General features: G+C 42.0%; 2 protein-coding genes across 5 annotated transcripts in view; one reads left to right on the top strand and one right to left on the bottom strand.

Moving 5' to 3' along the window:
* The window catches only part of PIBF1 (progesterone immunomodulatory binding factor 1), a 165,147-nt gene extending 163,900 nt beyond the window's left edge, over window positions 1-1,247 (bottom strand). Inside the window, exon 1 of one of the 2 annotated variants that reach the window (XM_074961959.1) lies at window positions 935-1,247. The gene's annotated coding sequence lies outside the window, so the exon portion shown is untranslated. The remainder of the gene's footprint in view (window positions 1-934) is intronic. The other variant, XM_074961967.1, reaches the window with a different exon arrangement.
* A 97-nt stretch (window positions 1,248-1,344) lies between these two features.
* Window positions 1,345-19,189, top strand: part of DIS3 (DIS3 exosome endoribonuclease and 3''-5'' exoribonuclease) — a 32,753-nt gene continuing 14,908 nt past the window's right edge. For 2 of the 3 annotated variants that reach the window (XM_074961924.1, XM_074961935.1), the window contains exons 1-10: window positions 1,345-1,670; window positions 2,606-2,763; window positions 6,476-6,669; window positions 6,772-6,845; window positions 7,886-8,053; window positions 12,394-12,558; window positions 14,908-15,021; window positions 15,122-15,259; window positions 16,108-16,254; window positions 17,698-17,814. In XM_074961924.1, coding sequence (XP_074818025.1) covers window positions 1,443-1,670; window positions 2,606-2,763; window positions 6,476-6,669; window positions 6,772-6,845; window positions 7,886-8,053; window positions 12,394-12,558; window positions 14,908-15,021; window positions 15,122-15,259; window positions 16,108-16,254; window positions 17,698-17,814 — 1,503 coding nt within the window. In that variant the 5' untranslated portion in view covers window positions 1,345-1,442. Of the gene's footprint in view, window positions 1,671-2,605; window positions 2,764-6,456; window positions 6,670-6,771; window positions 6,846-7,885; window positions 8,054-12,393; window positions 12,559-14,907; window positions 15,022-15,121; window positions 15,260-16,107; window positions 16,255-17,697; window positions 17,815-19,189 lie in introns of those variants that run through there. The other variant, XM_074961944.1, reaches the window with a different exon arrangement.

The following is a 19,189-nucleotide window of genomic DNA, read 5'->3' as shown; positions in this document are numbered from 1 at the left end:
GCTAGAATGAGCTACATATGGAATATCACAGTGGGATTTCACCTTGCTCAGTCTCAGCATAGTGCTTGACCCCCTCATTAATCACATGCTTTGCACTGCCTATGCAGCATTGCAAAAAGACACCATGGGTTTTTGGTTCAGTCTCTCCCACATTTTTCTCATTCAATCTCCCTCTTTCCCAGAGGCATGAAACATAATATATGGCAGAGATCCAAATGAGGGACATACTTATTATTCATGCAGCAAACTTATATGACATGGGAAAGATTCCTTAAGCTTCCATACATAACTTTCTAACCCACATCGGTTCTTATACCATCCTCTCTAGCATACTATCTGAACGCCTCTCAGTCGTGCCTGAAGCAAACTGACCACACATCTATCAAATGTGTTTTGTTCTCTCTCTCAGCCTCTCCCCAGAAGATAACTGTGCATCCCATACAATGTTGGGGGTTTTTTTGGGGCGGGGTCATAATACTTGACCCTGTGTTTATGTTAGGAAAGGAAGATCAAAGATTGGTGCCTTGCACCTGCAGTGGGGAAGCTCCAGTCGGACCCTTACTTTAGTCTTCCTTGCATCCACAAAGCCGAGCTCGCTCTCCACCACAGCCCGTGCCCTGCCCCTTCATCCCTAATGAACAGCCTGTTTAAACACAGAAGTGGGGAGTACCAGGCCTGACCACGGGGGCAGGGTCACAGCAGGAGGGCTGGAAGTCACCCTAGGGCACGAGTGGCTCCTGGTCCCAATGAACACCAGTGGAGCCCGGCCTGCCCAGCCTGTGCCATCCCGGACCCCACTCGGGCTTCCCTCCTGAATGACCCCGGGCACATCGCCTACCGGCCCCGAGCCGCCCAAAGGCCAGCGCGCAGCGAGGGGCTGGTGTGTTTGAACGTGTTATAACATATCTGCGTATAGCCCCGCACGAACCATTACCTGGGCGAGCGGCAAAACGAGGCTGCCCCGTGAGAGCCGCCGGGGCGGATCCCCGCGGCGCAGGCAGGTACGTTTCGCGAGGGGACCCTCACAGCAGCCCTTCCCCGTGCACTGCCCGGCTAGGCGGGAGAGACCCCTGCAGCCGGACTCACCTGCGGCAACTACCGACCAACAGCTCAGGCTTCACCCCGGAAAGGGCGGAGCTGTTAGCTGCCGTCACCAAGACAACAGCACTCGCGCTAAAACCAAAGAACGAAGGGAGCCGCGCCAACCGACCCGCTCTAGTCGCAATGCATGCTGGGACCCGCAATCCCCTTCCATCCCAACAGCCCAAACAGCACAACGGGCGTCCGAAGTGTTTCTGGCGCGGGCCGCAGTGCATGCTGGGAGCTGTAGTCTCCGGTTCCGCCTGCCGTTCCGGTTCCGGCAGGGTCGAGTTGCTTGCCGGGAGCCTCTCGCCTGGTGCTGGTTCTTCCCTGGGGTACCGGCCGGCGCTACTGCGGGCAGGATGTTGACCTCGCGCACGTTCCTGAAGCGGACGCGGGCGGGTGCGGTGATGAAAGTGGTGCGCGAGCACTACCTGCGCGAGGACATCGCGTGCGGGGCGGCCGCCTGTGAGCAGTGCGGGCAGCAGCCCGGGGAGCCCCGCCTCGAGGCCCAGCCCAGCGGTGCCGCTAGCAGCCTCTGCCCCGCCCCGCACTACTTGCTGCCGGACACCAACGTCCTGCTGCACCAGGTACCAACCCCCGCCCACTCCCGAGGGCGAGGGAGCTGTGCGCGTGGGGCTTGGGACTCACGCAGGAGTCAGCATTGTTCTATGCGCCGTAGCCGTAGCCGTGTGGGTCTCGGGATATTGGAGACAGGATCCCTCCCCCGTCTTCTCTCAGGATTCGCTGGTCAGGCCTCCAGCAATCCGAGATCCGGTCAAACGTCAGGAGACTTAAACCTCATAAATGCGGTTTTCTCTTTGTCGGCCTGGCAGTGGCTGCGTTGCCGTGCTTTCTGGCCGCGGTTTCAAGCATTTCCCCACAGCCCCGGGGATATAAACCTCCTGTTTCTGAAATCTGAGCCCAGCTTCCCTTGTAATCGCTTGTCTCCAGGAGCTGGGACTTAAAGAAAAACACCAAATGTTGTGAGACATGCAATCAAATCAAGAGAGTGGCAGCACCAGCGCCATCGCTTTTGGGATTCCCTGTTCTTCGGGCCAATGTTGAATTTGGCTTCCTTGATGATACTGTTGGGGGGTCAGGGCTGCCACTGCTGGGAGCTGAAGTGAATCTCCTCTCTCTACCTAATCAAATTCATGGCTGACAGCTTTTGAAAATCCCACCCAAGGTCTCCAGGCAGGGTATGGGGACAGCGCCTTAGGAGCTAGAATTTCCACCGTCTGCTCCCCAGCAGCCACGGTGAGGCAGGTCTGGGCATCTCATCATTCATTTTATCTTCTGGCAATTTGTGTCAGGATCAGGTAAACACTTCCACTGAATGCATCCGATGAAGTGAGCTGTAGCTCACGAAAGCTTATGCTCAAATAAATTGGTTAGTCTCTAAGGTGCCACAAGTACTCCTTTTCTTTTTGCGAATACAGACTAACACGGCTGCTACTCTGAAACTTGAATCTCTGTTATGAGTTATAAATAAACAATAACTTGGATTCTTTTTGTTTCACAGATTGATATACTTGAAGATCCTGTTATTACAAATGTAATTGTGCTTCAGACAGTTTTACAAGAAGTGAGGAAACGGAGTGCACCAGTGTACAAGCGAATTAGAGATGTGATTGCCAATCCTGAAAAACATTTCTATTCCTTCACTAATGAACATCATCGGTAAGGAATAGCTTAGGGTACAGCAAACTTCAGAATGTACCACATAGGTAACCGGGATACAACTGACATTTTTGGGGTAATGATGATGACAATATGACAACTGTAGTAGTAAAATTCAAGTGCTTTGAAGTTTCATCAACAGACATAAAATAATGCACTTTTAGGGTGGCCAGTTGTGAGACAATTGCAGGTGCTTGAAAAGGAATATGCCTGAAAGTCAAATGCCTTCAGACACTTCAAAATACATTTACCTCAAAATATCCACATGTACTGGAAAATGATTTTACATTCAGAAAAAATAACTTTTTAATTTAGGAACTAATGAAGCTAAGGGTTTGCATGCATTTGTTGCCAATAATTACATGAATTGGTCTCTTGGCAATTGGATTGGTCCCTTAGTCTGGATCACTGTGTGAAAAGCTTCATGCATGATTCTCCTGTGTTATAGTTGCTTTTGTTTTACTGGAGATAGGGTGTAGCTACCTGCCCCAAACCACTTTCACCTGCTGCTCTGACTCACTTCTGCACCTATCCCAAACCTAAATTTTTCAGTACTGTTGCAAAAGACATGATTTAAAATGTATTAGCAACTTGAACCAGAATTTAATTTCTTTGCTATTTTTTCTTAATCGCAAGCATGTATTGGTTTGGTGGTGTGGAAATTGCTGCTGGAACAGATCTCTGGTCTGTCTAGTAATATCCTATCTCCAGCAGTGGCTTTTAGTAGATTTCTCAAAGGAAGGCAAACCTTCACTCTACCACACACACTAATGCATCTGGACAATTGTACATTGTTAAATCATTGGAGAACTTGTGAAGGCCTACTTTGGTGGTTTGCTAATGCCAGGAAGTTTGCAAGATTTGTAACTCTTGTGTTATTGTTGATGTGTTCTGTTAAATAGTTATCACATTTCACTCTTGTGGTGATCACTTTGCACATTAGTGAAATGCAAACTGCACAAGTAAACATCATGATATCAGTCTGGATAAAAGACAATATATTAACTTAAATTGTCATTAGCCTCAGTCATCTAGGGTTTGATCCAAAACTCATTGAAATCAGTAGAAAGACACTCTCTTTGACTTCAGTAGGCTTTGGATCAGGCCCCTAACTTTTCTGAAGGCTTGTCTACACTACAAAATTAAGTTGACTTAAGTCCACTTACAGCCACCGCAGTAATTGAAGTGGTGATTCATGTCCACTCTTGCTCCTCATGTCTGTAGTGCGCGTCCTCACCAGAAGTGGGGCATTGTGGGACACTGACACTGGAGCCCAGCAGCCCTGGGCTGACAGCCTCAGCTGTAATCATGGGGCTCACAGCCCCCCGCAACTGTCAGCTGGGCTCTGGGCTCATAGCTGCATAGCCGGAGCTGTCAGCCAGGCACTGGGCTCACAACTGTGATCCCACCCACCAGCCCAGGGACTAACAGAGCTGTGAACCCACACAGGGCTCAGTTTCACAGCAGGGAACTACTAGCAATGAAATTGACATTCTTGTCAGGTTCACGGCTGCTATTATTTCACTTTTCAGCTTTGGCTGTCAGCCACTGGGGGCTCCGTGAGCTCATTGCTGGAATCCCCGGGCTACAGGGCTGACAACCGGAGCCAAAATGTGAAATAATAGCAGCTGTGAACCTGACAAGAATGTCAGTTTCATTGCTGGTAGGCTCCCAGCTGTGAAATTGAGCCTTTGAGGCTCACAGCTGGGGCTGTTGCTGGGGGGGGGGGGGGAGAGTCCAGCTGCCAGGGCTGACAGCCAGAAGCACAGCTGCCACCTTCCAGTGAGGGATTGGGGTGTGGGGGAGAACAGCCCAAGCCCGGGCAGTGGCTTAGCTCCTGCTCTCCTTCCCTCCCCACCCCCAGATCCCTCACCAGGGGGCAGTAGTGGGGCTCTGGGCTCTCAGTGCTGGGGGGAATGACTCCGCTGTCAGTCCGGCTTCGGGTTGACAGCCAACAGCTGATGTAAATAATGCAGCATCTACACAGACGCTGTGTTGCCCTAACTACATTGATATATGCACTGCGCCTCTCATGAAGGTGGAGTTATTATGTTGAAGGGAACATTGACTTCATTGGAAGCAGCATTCTAACGTAGACACTGACTAAACTGTCTTATGTCAACCTAACTCTGTAGTCTAGACCAAGCCTGAATCTTGCTAAGTAACTTGACTCAATAATGTAGTGTTGAGTTCCATACCTCACATTTAAAAGATACAATAAAGTGCAAAAAGTTTAAGACAAAAGGAAGTAATTATGTATGCCATCGTCTTTTCATGCTATAAGAAATGGCTAATGGTAGTGCCAAACATAATGAGAGTGTATAAATCATTTTGTATTATGGTAGTACCCAGAGGGCCCCGGGCAAGTTGGGGACCCTGTTGTGCTAGGCACTGTACAAACACATAGTAGGAGATAGTCCTTGCCCTGAGGTGTGACCAACAAAAGTTGGGACAAGGGAATATTATTCCCATGCAGAGGAACAGATATATTAAACAACTTTATCCAGGGACACACAAAAGATCCAGCAGAGCTGGGAACTGAACCCAGATCTCCTGACTACCAGTCCATTTCCCAAACTGCAAGACCATCTTTCCTCTGACCATCCCCTTTCATTCCAAAGTAAATACTTCTATTATTTTTAATATCTTGTAGAACTCACCCCTAATATCTCTTAAGTTTTATTTTCCTTCAAGCTCTTTTCTATTTCTGTTGTGTGGGTTTATTTTTTAAATGAGGTGACTGAAAGACTGAATACATACATATTGAGCCAGTAGCCTCATCTAGACATCCACAGAGACAACAGCCTCTCTTAGGGAAGGTTTACTGGGGTTGTTTGTTTGGTCAACAGACCTAGTGGTTTAGGTCTCTCTTTCAGTTGAGTGTGTCCTGGACCCCTGAATGGGTCTCAGCTAGGTCGGCTTCCTTGATGGTAACACCTAGTCCGGCCCAACCTACGGCTTGGGGAGGGGAATCTGGGAGGGAAGCAGACCTGGGCCGCCTTGCTCCACGAGATCCCAGCCCAGGGCCCTGAAAGTGTAACAGCCTGGGGTGGCCTAAGTTTGGCCCACCTCCCAGTCACCTTCTCCTGAGCCACTTCCTACCACACCTGATGTCTCCATTTGGGGCATGTCTGCTGTTAAGTAAATCTCGTTGGCTTTAAACCCGCAATCTAGGGGCCAATGCAGGTAACTCTCTGGTGTTCCTGCACGCAGTTCTCCCTCCTTTGTTATTGTTGAAGGTAAAAGTGCGTTTTCTACTGCTGAAGAGCAGTACTTCTCTCTTTCCTCACCCCTGCTGGAGCTTTCTTTATACTGGTCCTTTCCCCAGGACCATGCTAGGCATTGCCTGAGGGCAAAGTTTTCCTGCCCCAGTACTGCTCCAGCCCTTCCCTTTTTCTCAGACTTGGTGGGGTCTGTAAACTCCATCATAGAAGATAACTAATTTTGATTTGTTGGTGCATGCAAGTAACTTCTGTTATTGTTTCTGTAGTGCATTATGTTTGTCCTTGTGTTGCTCAGTTAACCAAATTCATTAAGTCCCTCTGGAGTGTCTCTCATCCTCCCTAATCTTCAAGAATAAGTTCTATGTTGGAAATAGAATTTTCTCACCATTTTTCCTTATTCCCCTAACTTTTAGATTGTTGTTGGATATATTTAAACATCAGTAGCATCACACTTTTAACCTTGCTTTAGGATTTTCTGTTGATTTCAGAGAAACTTATATAGAACAAGAGCAAGGAGAAACTGCTAATGACCGCAACGATAAAGCCATCCGAGTAGCAGCAAAATGGTATGATGAACACTTGAAGAAAATAAATGATGAGGAGACCATCCAAGTTGTTTTACTAACAAATGACAGAAATAATAAAGAGAAGGCTGTGGAAGAGGGGTTAACTGCTTATACATGTAAGTTTGATATGAAGTATTTGACTTATTGCTGACATGTAAAAATCTCCTAGTGTCTTCATACTTATCTTGTAAATAAATAATCTGCCTGTGTTTTTATAGGTGAAGAGTATATAAAGAGCTTGATAGCTAATCCTGATCTTGTAGATCGGCTTGCTTGTGTATCTGATGAAGGGGTATGTTTTCTTTTATTTATTTTTGTTCCAGCTCTTCAAAAGAAGTGTAAATGGTTTGCAATATGGTGATACTGGTCTTTATGTGCATTCTTAACTTATCAAAGTTTCGTGATAGTATTGTTTTGCTGCTGCTGGAGAAATGAAATGTTGCTCAGAATGCACTGTTTATGCAGTTACAGTTACAAGTTACATGCAGAAGTCACAGTTATGGTAGATAGCTCCTCGTTCAGTGTCAGGTGAAAACAATATCAATTGAACCAAAAATGTAGATCCATAGCCAGAATAGCTGGAGTAAACAAACATTGCCTAAAACTGGATTGTGGAGCAGTTAGCTCTTTGGTTGTTCCTGTTATTTTAGAGCTCACATTAATTTAATATTTTTCATGAGCATTTTCTATCAATTTTTATTTAATATGATTTACTTGTATAAACAATTTAGGTATTTCAAATACCTACATACTCATATAATTACCAATGATTTAATATGGGACAAAATATTTTCTGATTTACTAAATATATTAGAGTTGATGTGGTTCCAAGGCTCTCGCTTTGCTCAATATTTCTCTTAAAGTTGTGGTTTTAGTAAATGCTTTAAATCACTCTAATTTGGTTGTGATTTTAAAGGTTTAGGATTTGGCAGGGGGTGAGAGGTTACATGGAACATTGAGAAATATTGTCTTGGGAACGGTTTTTCCCTCAGACAAACTTGATGCTGTCCTGATAACCTCTGAATAAATATAAATGCACTTGACATCCACACAGTATATGGCTATGGTGTGCAGCTGCAGGCAGAAGAAAGGAACTCCCAGTATGTGATGCTTCCAGGGTCCTTGTACTGCTGTGAAACCTTTGAGACAGTAATCCACTTCCTGTTAGCAGTAGCCTGCACATTTTATATACTCTTATTGCTACCTAAACAAATGGTTATACCTCTGATTTTTGCACTGGAGTTCGGTAGGCTGAATTTGATGTCAGTGAGCTTAGTTTTAGGATAGTTATGAATGCAGTGAATCAACTACCAATTTTAACTTTTTTAACAGAAAGAAATAGAAAGTGGAAGGATAATTTTTTCAGAGCATCTTCCTCTTAGCAAATTACAGCAAGGCATAAAATCTGGAATCTACTTTCAAGGAACCTTCAGAGCCAACAGAGATAATTATCTTGAAGCTACAGTATGGGTTCATGGAGATACTGAAGAGAACAAAGAAGTGAGTTTTGCATTCGATTTCATGTTTTGAAAAAACATCCAGTGTGTTTTTATGAATAACTTATGGGTTTCTAAGGATTTATGTAGATGAGCCACATGACCTCTTACTGTTTTGAAATGTTGCTATAATGTCCCTTCGCTTAATGAAGGCCCTTTCTCTTAGTTTTACATTAGTTACCTATATGTGATCTATGTCATGTCATCCCAGTTGTCTTTAACTCAGGTTTTCCACCAAGATCTTGGTTTTTATAGCACTGTCCGCTTCTTTTTTGTGAGCAGTGTGCATTTTATTGCGGCCATTTTTTTCCCCCTCCAGTTTTCTCTGCCACAACTCCGACTCTTTGTTAATCGAAGTGAGAAGGTTCTCTATTGACCAATATACAAGTCCACTTTTTAAGACCAAGGAAATATGTCTGGAGTACATTCAAATATATATTTTTGCTCATCTTCTTGAGCACTTATTGAAGTTAGTAATCTGGGAATATAATGTCGTAAAATCTCATTCTGTGGGCAAGTTAGTGATAGAAAGGTAAGGAAGGTCTCATTTGATTTGTTTAAAAAAGATCTACAAAATCATAATTTCAGTCGTGTCACCCTCTGCGTCGTAGGGAGGACTTGCTGCTTTCTTCCAGCTCCAAGTCTTCCAATTGGTGGAAACTTTGATAATACAATGTCTTTGAAAATGGGTCAAGCTGGGTATCATTTGAAAGTCCGGTCTGTCACAAACACAGTGATACCAAACACGACAAACCTTGAACAATTGTGTAAATATATAGTTGAGAACATTTTTAAAAATCACATTTTTTTTAGTTTAACACAGGGATGCATTGCTTACATAAGAAGGACTTTGATCTTTGATAATCCTGGGGGAATTAGCCCTGACATGTAGGACTGAAAACTTTAATTCATCAAGTCATCATCAGAGTCATCTCCGTCTAGACAAATTGCCACTCTTGCATATCTCCATACAAGGCACGCTGTTAGCCAAACCTTTGCAGGGTGTTGAGTATCTAGTCTATTCATACAAGCATTTGATTACCTGAAGGATTGATTTGGGCGTGCGTGGTATTTTATATATCACTGGTGTGTGATAAATCCTTCCTCCAAGACCCATCCGTGCCCAGGAGGGGAGGGTAGTTTTTGGATGTGCTTGATCATCCACAGAACCATTCCATTGCTTGATGATTTGCCCTGTTGATACCAGATATAAATGCACCCTTTGTTGGTGGCAATTTTTTCCATTTGTCTGCTTCTTGGAAAGCATCCACCAACAGAGCTCTGCAAGTGTAATAATGTTGGTCTTCAAATGGTAAACTCAGCATATAAACATGTCCAGTTCATTTATTACCTTATCAGTGACTGTCTCAGCTGTTGTGAGCACCTTCAGAGTAAGGAGAGAGTCATCAGAGGTTGAATAAAATGCCTCCCATTAAGATAATTTGGTCATTCCAGCCAGCCTTCCAGTAGTATCACATCCGGTACCTGGCATTGTAGCAACTTTTAATGGTCCAAGTGATAGGAATGCATTTCAGAGGGATATACAACAATTCTGTTCCACAACAGCAGTCACAGAAACAGAATCTTGCAGAAATCTTGGGTGTAATGTCTCTCAGAGAGCGCTAGAACATCTGTGTCTTGTGCAAAAATCCAGAGTTTAGTAGCACCTCTCTCTCTGGCATTGAGCGCATACAAGATAACTTTAGTGTCAGCCGCCGTATGGGAGCTACTAAGAAACTCCTCTGAACTGGGTGATGTTAGGGAGCTTTATTGCTTCACCCACTTACTTCCCTGGTCCTTCTCGCATGAACAGAGAGCAACAATACCCGAAGTCCAAAGGTACAAACAATTTGATGTTTATTGGGGTGAACTTCCAGCAAGCATGATTCCAGTTTCCTTCCTTAGTGTCCTCCTTCCCAGCTCTGACACCACAGAGCCTTACACCTGTGTCCCTGTTCCCATTCCTGCCCTTAGTCAAACATGATTCCAATTTCCCCACCCCCATTCCCTGTTCCCATTTCCCCCTTTAGCAAAACATGATTCCAGTTTCCCCATTCCCTCTTCCCATTTTCCGACACACCCACCCACTTCCTGATTGACTGCAGACTATATAGTAAAACTTGAGTTCTGCTTAGCTATACCTTAACCAGTCATTTTCCTGAAATTTAATTAACCAATCCTAACGTATTGTAACATGATTATGTAACCAATTATATCCCACCACCTTAATTAGTTTACACCCAGCAAAATTAATTATACAGCAGACAGGAACAATTACAGAACCAGGCAGAGATTATACAGACCAACAATAGCAAAGTGGGAATTATAATGACAAAACAATACAGAAGTGAGGATTTCACATCCCAGCTATTGATAAGTGAGTTCTTGTCAGACCGGATGCTATCAGACTAAGTTTCCTTTTACATTTTCTAGGCACTTCCCTTTCTCTGGAGGCGATAGGCATTATCAGGACAGGATTGTATTCCTAACAGCCCAATAACACCTTATTTCAGTGTGACTGGTTTGGAACGTGAGGATGTGACCATTCGCTTCCCAGCTTATGGCTGCCTCTGTTGCTTAGCCAAAGGCCTTAGCCTAAGAACAGAGCCTCAGACTGTCACAGTAAGAGAAGGCTCTTACACCAGCAGACAGTGATTTTGATTCTTTCTTTTATACCTCTATAACTAGCCAAGTGATAAGAATACACCTAAATTCTTAGAGTATAGGCCTTTACAAACAGGCCTGAATATCTGTATCCTAACAGGTGAGGCAGCAGCTTCATTACACCATGTAACAAGGACAATTCTTTTTAGCATGCAAAGAATTGCTCAATGTTTTTCCTGCAAGGTATACAGTTAACTCGTACAAGTATGAGATAGTAGTTTCTTCATCACGACATGGGAGATGTTTGTGGAGTCAGTGGTTTTGTATTGGACGTGTGCAATACCATAGAGTCTCTTCTTGTAATATTTTTAATTGATTCCTTTGCATACATGTGAAACATGAGGTGGTGTGTTCTATATCTGTAATTAGATTTTACCAACCCAGTAACAGATGTGAACTCCAGGATCACTGTTACAGTTTTACCATTGACTCACAGACTCTCCAGTCTATCTGGCCACTCAGGCAAGCTGGACATAGTGACAAATGGTCAGTTATACCAACAGTCACAAAATATTCAGGTTGCTTCCGGTCCCAAGAGACCACTCACTCACCCCAGATCAGTTGATACCCTAGACCTTATACCAAGGAGCACTTCTGTAGCCAGTCCTGTAATAAGCTATCTAAAGGTTTATTAACCTTTATTAGGAAAAAGAAATGAGTTATTTTACAGGGTAAAGCAAGCAAACATGCTCACATTGAGTCACCATCTGTGATTCCTAAAGATGACAGAGATGTGGTAATAATCTGTCCGTTCAAAATGTCTTTCAGGGCAGACTCAGGTCAACCCTGGGGAGCTCTGCTTTAGTTTAGTGTCTTTGACCCTGTGAGAGTTCAAACAACAAAGAGAGATGAATAGTTTTCTTTTGACCCTGTTTTATTTTTTACTTTTGGCTTTCCAGTCCATGAGAGGAGCTCTCTTGCATGTAGCATTTCTAAGGTGTGATGAGGCCATTCACAGTCCTTTGTATAGTGATGTCCCATAATGATCCATTTAATTTTGATAGATGTCCTTAATGGGTGGGAGGGACAATTCCCCACTTGTGTTCACAAGTTCAGAGCAAACATTTTCAAGGTCATAAAACAAAACTTACATATTTCCTTATAGCATGGGATACAGACCTTACAAGTGAGATTAACGCATGTAGCAACTTACAAACATTTCATAGTCTAAACACTAAATACAGTCTTATAATAATAATTAATAATACTTATTATTACAAATATGCTGATTTGGTTTGCAGCTATGAGTCTTAGCTAATGCCTACAGTTTTGGTCAGATCTGGCACTTGGTTTACCAGTGTCACAAGGGAAACGTATGAAAGGTCACATTTGTGCTTTAATAAAGTTCCTTATACATTTAAGATAAATTTTAAATCAGTTGAAACAAAGATTAACAATAAAAGGAGATAACTCTTGGATTTTCCAAATTCAATCTGGGTTAAAATCTGAAAAATGTGAGGTTAGTGGGAGTGAGAATACTAGGAAAGTATTTTTAGTACTGAAAGAGACCTGGGATGGAAAAAATAGTTATTGCTAGCTCTTAATGACTGTGTAAGCTCTTTGGGACAGGGACTGCTGCTTCTATTGTACGTGTGTACTGTGCCTAACACAATAGGGCCTCTGCGGGACTACTGTAAAATTTTGTAATTTTAATATCTAAAACATTGTTTTCTTAAACAGATAATTATACAAGGGCTTAAAAATTTAAACCGAGCAGTTCATGAAGATCTAGTAGCTGTGGAACTGTTGGCAAAAGACCAGTGGGTTGCACCATCCTCTGTGGTTTTGCAAGATGAGGGTCAAAATGAAGATGATGATGAAAACGAAGAAGAAAAAGAAAATTCTGTATGATATAAATGACAGGTTTCTGATTCAGTCCTATTTGTGCTCCTGTGTTGTCTCCTTTCTTCTCGTTGCCTGGCAACCTGGAGAAAGATCTATTTCAGCTCTTGAAAGATGAGTTCAATAGGTCTAGTTAAAAATTTCCAAAATTTATAGTTTTGACAAAATGGATAAAATTTTATAACGATACCCATTTTTTTTCATCCAGTTCTAGTGGTGAGAGATGTGAAATCAGGAATGCCAGTGTAGCCAGGTCATAGCTGGATACAGACTTTCTTACCTCTCACTCTCTTCTCCATGTGATTTGTATAAAATTTCCTTCAAAACTAGATGTATCCTCCAGTTTACCTGCTGCTCTTATTTTTTATTTTATTTTTATGGGGATGATAATTTATTGAGAACTTAACCTTTCCCAAGCAAGTAAAGATAACATTGATGATACGTGTACTTAGCAGCAGCTTAAGGGGGTGTCAATAAAATACCTTACAAAAACAGTGGTTATTTAAAACAAAAACCCCACAACAACCAGGAAATTCACACATAAAGTTAAATTTCACGTCTTTTCAAATATTTATATTTCTTTTAAATACATAGAAAAGATGCCTACGCTGTTTAAACACTGCCTTTCGTAATTTCTGAGAAAAATCAGAAACTTCACCATCCTTTTATTTTTGATTACAAATAACAATTTGTTACAGATTTTTTCTTATTCTTCACAAAAACTTGGATGCCTTAATCTTAATTACACAATTGTCCTGCCTTTATTATAGACATACAGATGTACTAAATGTGCACAGATATGTAAAAAAGATGCACTGTACAAGTTTCTAATTAGAAAAATAGCATACTGGGGGTGATTAGTCCCTGCTCATAAATGGTCCTGCTCCTGGAATGTATGGAAGGTCTCACGTGATTACCTTCTGATTCCATGTACGAGCCAGTTATTAGACACGGAGCTAGGTCCAGATTACAGCTCTTGCATGAAAAGAGCAAAGGTTAAGTGTGATGACAGACCGTTAGCCTTCAGTGGGGTCATGTATATAAGGAACCATTTATAAAGCATTCTATGGTACATATTTGTGATACTCCATTCACAAAAAGAGACAGGAAGATAGTATTTCTGTGGGGGTGGAGTTCAGATACAGTGGGCACCTTAATTTCCATATAGTCAAATGCCTGTTACATTAACTTTGAATTTCCTGGCTTTTAAATTGTTGTCTTAAAATAAGCACATAGCTTCCTCCTCCCCCATTCACATCCCCGAGTAACAAGACTCTTTTGTTAAGAGGTTTACAGAACAGCAAGGGTGGAGGAGAGTTGAGGGATTGTGTGGGCAGCAGAACAAGAGAGCATTCCTCTCACACACACAGATTTGAAGTCATTGGGGATAATCAGCTGAACATGAGCTCCCAGTTCGACCTTGTGGCCAAAAGAGCTAATGTGATGCTGGGATGCATAAACAGGGTAATTTCAAGTAGGAGCAGAGAGGTTATTTTACACCTGTATTTATCACTGGTGTGACGACTGCTGGAATACTGTGTCTGGTTGTGGTGTCCACAATTCAAGAAGCATGTTGATAAATTAGAGTTCAGAGAAGAGCTATGAGAATGAGTAAAGGATTATAAAACCTGCCTTATGGTGATACACTGATCTCTTTCAGTCTACTTACCTTAACAAAGAGACGATTAAGGGGTGACTTGATCAGTTATAAGTACATATATGGGGAACAAATATTCAGTAATAGGCTCTTTATCTAGCAGAGAAAGGTATACCTGATCCAAATGCTGGAAGATGAAAATAGACAAATTCAGACTGGAAATAAGGCGTACATTTTTAACAGCAAGAACAATTTAAGCATTGGACATTTAAGCATTGGAACAATTTACCAAGGGCCAGGGTGGAGTCTCCATCACTGACCAATTTTTAAATCAAGATTGGATGTTTTTCAGAAAGATCTCTAGGGTTATTTTGGGGGCAGTTCTGGGGCCGGTGTATGCAGGAAGTCAGACTAGATGATCACGTCATCCCTTCTGGCCTTGGAATCTATGGGCCCTTTTTGCAAATTTTTTTTCACCACTGTGGTGTTCTTATGTAATATATCTGTACATTTAGGGGTAAAACCAGTTTAATCTAAATCAAAGCAGCTGATGTCACACCTTGCAGACATTAAAAGTGGTGTAAAGGATATGGGAGGATGGAAGAGTCATGGTCCTATTTATGATGTCATAATATAGTTTATGACCATTACAGTGACAGATAAAATTGTGTCCTTAAAGCATGAGTTAGATTATTTACTATATTAGCTATGTTTAAAATAATGAACTCAAATACTGTTTGTGTTTTAAATCCTAGCTAAAGTCATCTGTAAGCAAGAATATGTTGAGACCATCAGGAAGAGTAGTAGGTATTATAAAAAGAAATTGGAGACCATTTTGTGGTATGCTTTCCAAATCACAGATAAAAGAGGTAAGCAAATATTCTGTTTGTTGTAAATGTTTTGTTTTTTTTTTTTAAAAAAAGGGGGGGAAGGGGAAAAGTTGTTTCTCCTCCTTTTCTATTTCAACAGGCCAGACGGCATTTGTTTACACCGGCTGATCGCAGAATCCCTCGAATTCGAATAGAAACCAGACAATCTTCTGCATTAGAGGGACAAAGAATTATTGTTGCTATTGATGGTTGGCCCAGAAATTCCAGATATCCTAATGTAAGTTTTAAAATAAAAATTTCATTATTATATATCTGAGAATAGTAATTTTTAATATAATGATCAGAACTATTAGTAGTATTAAGCTAGGTGACTTAAAACTTTCTTGTGTTACATGTTTTGAGTACCTTTAGCAATGCTGAGGAAGTTCCCAAAATAATGATATGATTGAATAACATTTGAGGTCACAGCTCTCAAACTTGAGCATCTAAAGAGGTCCCGCTTTTTTTTTTCTTCAGAGGTGCTGAGCATCCATAGCTGCTGCTTACTCTCATCTCTTGTATTTAGGCTTTGAAAGTCTGGTCCTAAAGTTCTGAAATGAAATATTTCTGAACTGATTCTGGTGTTTTTACTTATATAGGCCAGGAAATGCTGTGTTTTCCTTTTCCTGTACATTACTGTCAGTGTATGCAATATTCAAAAATAATAAACAGGCCTCGAAGTTAACCTCTGTGAAGCACATTATGGGACTTTGAAGTGAAAGAAGTTGTTAATATTTCTAACAATCTGGGAAATCAAATCAGTATCAAAAGAGTATTATAATCTGAAATGTGGAGAGAGTATAACTGTGGAGAGAGTACCATCTCTCTCAAGGAGGGCATTGTGGCTCCAAAGGGGGAAATAAAGAGTGGGTAAAATCTTGAAACTTAAATATCTTTGGCTAGAACAGTTCTCAGGGAATGTGTGTGCCACAAAAAAACAATGGACCTCCGAGATGAGGAAGTAGCTAAGGGGAGAGTGTACTGTATAGTTTAGCTCAATAACAGCTTAAGAGATTGTAATGTTAAGTATTTGTCAAACAGCCCTGTGTCAAGATGCTGCTTAAATATCTCTCTCTCGTTTCTTAGGGTCACTTTGTAAAGAATTTAGGAACTGCTGGAGATAAAGAGACTGAGACAGAAGTTCTGCTTCTTGAACATGATGTTCCCCATCAGGCTTTCTCCCAGGCTGTTCTTAGCTTCTTACCAAAAATGCCATGGAGCATTACAGAAGAGGTAAATTAAAAACACATGTAACAGAGTGGCTGCCACCTGAGCACCCCCTTGTAGCACTCTACCTCTGCTTCTCCTTTTCAGGGCTCCATTCAGTCTTGTGAGCTCCATACAGTCTTTCTCTCTGTTCCGTAATACCCCTCCCCTAGGGACAGGTTTTATTGGCATATGGTTCAAAATAAACACACGCACACAAAAAATCTACCCCCTGCCCGAAGCTGGGCACAGCTCCTCCTCTCTGAGGTACTGTCTCAAAATGCCCCTAGTGTCATAGGCTTGTCCCTGCTTTAGTAAGCCATTCTCAGCCCCTCCTGGGGTTGACCCTTGATCTCAGGGTCTTCGCTGTAGGACCCGTTCTCACTCTCTGCAGTCTTTGTACTGTTTCTTCTTTTATTAGGGCCCAGGTGCTTTCCCTTAAGCCCAGTTCAGACCAGGTAGCCAGTCATAGAGTGCACTGGACCACACTCCCTCTTAAAGGGGCCAGTCACTCTATGACAACACCAGTTTTAACTGAGCTCAAGGACTACCACGACTCCTCCTTCAAAGCCAGACACAAAATTTCTCTGTCTTGTTGCAAAGGGATCTCAGAGAATAAAGATGGGAGGGGAAGAACTTTTCCAAACCTACCGTCTCTTGGGATGAGAATTTTAAAATGTTATTTCTACTTCGCTCTTTCCTTCGTTCCACCAGCAAGAGTTATGCTGTATTAGATTTCTTCAACCGCTCTCCCAAATCTTCAAAGCATATTCAATACAAAACCAACTAGTTAACTTCCTGTTTATTGAGTTCAAAGTGCATTTCCTCCAATGATATAACCTAAATGTGGGAAATGACTATTTTAGGATGTATAAAATAATCACTTGTAATCAAGGCTCTCTACAAACATTAACTGACCCTTGTAATAACCTCTGTGAGGTAGGTGAGTAGTATCCTCATTTTACATTCATTACACATATTCATTTGCAACTTTTTTTTTAAACTGGAAAACTGAGACAGAGAGGTTATATGATTTCTCCTGAACCACAAAATTTTCCATGAACTCCAAGTCAGCATGAGCTGTGCAAAGGATCAGGAGCCAAGAAATACTGACTCTGACACTCGGAAGGACTGAGTGTCAGAACCGCTGTTGCTTAGCTCCTGATCATTTACTAACTTCATGCTGACTCAGCTCATGAAAAGCTTGTGTCTTTTTTCTTCTGTTTGCCAGTAAATAGCAAATGCTTTAAACATTTCTCTCATAGTTCTTCTGTCCATCACTGTAGTACCTGTACACTTTGACCTAACTGTATACAAGAGAGAAGCTCTTCTATTACTGAAAGTTGATGTGACTTGTGCTCATAACTCACTTAGGTGCTTTTGAAAATCTTACCCCAAAGTACATTCCTCTAATGACATTTTGTAGTTTGGTTTCTACAATATGTTTGAAAAACTTGTTTAAAATTTCAGGACATGAAATTTAGAGAAGACTTAAGGTATCTGTGTGTTTGTAGCGTGGATCCTCCAGGCTGTACTGATATTGATGATGCATTACATTGCAGAGAACTGGAAAATGGAAATCTAGAGGTATTTTGTTCCATTATTTTCTTATCTATGGGCCATTTATTTGTCGTCGTTGTCCCCCCCCCTTTTCCTCAAACAACAGTGTAATGGCAGAAGGAACTGAAATGGGATTTCTTTAATGTGCAGCGCTAGAAAATGTTTTTGTCTTCACCAGTTGCAGTAATGGAGCCACTGATATCAGCACATTAAAATGAAATGTGACTGGGTGGACAAGGAGGATTTCTAAAAATATTTCTTGAGATTAAGTTTCACTTTTCCAAGAAAGTCACAAAAAAGATTTGTTGGTTTTTTTTAATTTTGAAATGGGTGTGTGATATGCAATGTCACTCAGCATTTAGGGAAAATGCTGCGAGAGGGCTTGTCTGCACTGGCACTTCACAGCGCTGCAACTTTCTCACTCGGGTGTGAAAAAATACCCCTCTGAGTACTGTAAATTTCAGCTCTGTAAAGTGCCAGCGTAGATAGTGCACCAGCGGCTCCCAGCGCTGGTAACTATTCCCCTTGTGGAGGTGCCTTGACTACACAGCCATATAAAGCGCTGCTGCGGCAGTGCTTTAATGTTGCTAGTGAAGACATGCCCTTAGATTGCTTCAGCGAGTCTCTTAGGCCTGGTCTACACTAGAAAATTAAGTCGGTTTAACTGTCAGTCGGGTGTGAAAAATCCATTATCTCTGAATGGCGCTGTTAAGCTGACCTAAATCCTCATGCACACAGCGCTCGGTCGACAGAAAAATTCTTGTGTCAACCTAGCTACCACCTCTCAGGGAGGTGGATTACTTACTCTGACGAGAGAACACCTCCTGTCAGCATAGGAAGTGTCTACACTTAAAACGCTATAGCAATGCAGCTACAACAACGCATCTGTGCCACTGTGGCATTTTAAGTGGAAACAAGTCCTTAAAGTGGTTGCTTGGAGAAGACATTTCTAGGCTGTAAAATATATTTAACTATAATCCCCAGTTCTCACTCATAATTTTCCCAATAATCCTGCTCTTGGCCTGAAATCTTCCAAGTGTGCTGTCTGCCCAAAGATCTTATATCTGCGGCTTCCTTTTCTTTTTTAACACATTTGTGTTTGGCTATTCTTTAAGTTATGCACAGATGGAATAACTAGTTAATGGAAATTTGACATGCTTAGCATGGAATTAAGTCTCACTGAGGTCTAGGACTAGGTGTGAAAAACATTGGTTTTCAGTTACTGAAGATATGACCATTTGATATTAGTTGTTTTGCACATGCATTTTAATACTTCCAATGTGTAGTAGTAGGCCCTGATCCTGCACGCATTCAGAATCCCACAGGTGGACTCCTATGAGGTGATTTGTGCCCTTTGTAGGGTGAGGGTCATAATACAGATGCATGTACATATGTGTATAGC

Source organism: Natator depressus, chromosome 1 (genome assembly GCF_965152275.1).
Source record: "Natator depressus isolate rNatDep1 chromosome 1, rNatDep2.hap1, whole genome shotgun sequence".
In the NCBI taxonomy this organism is placed as follows: Eukaryota; Metazoa; Chordata; order Testudines; family Cheloniidae; genus Natator; species Natator depressus.
Note: the sequence above shows the minus strand (reverse complement) of the source record. Positions and strands in the feature narration are given on the sequence as shown.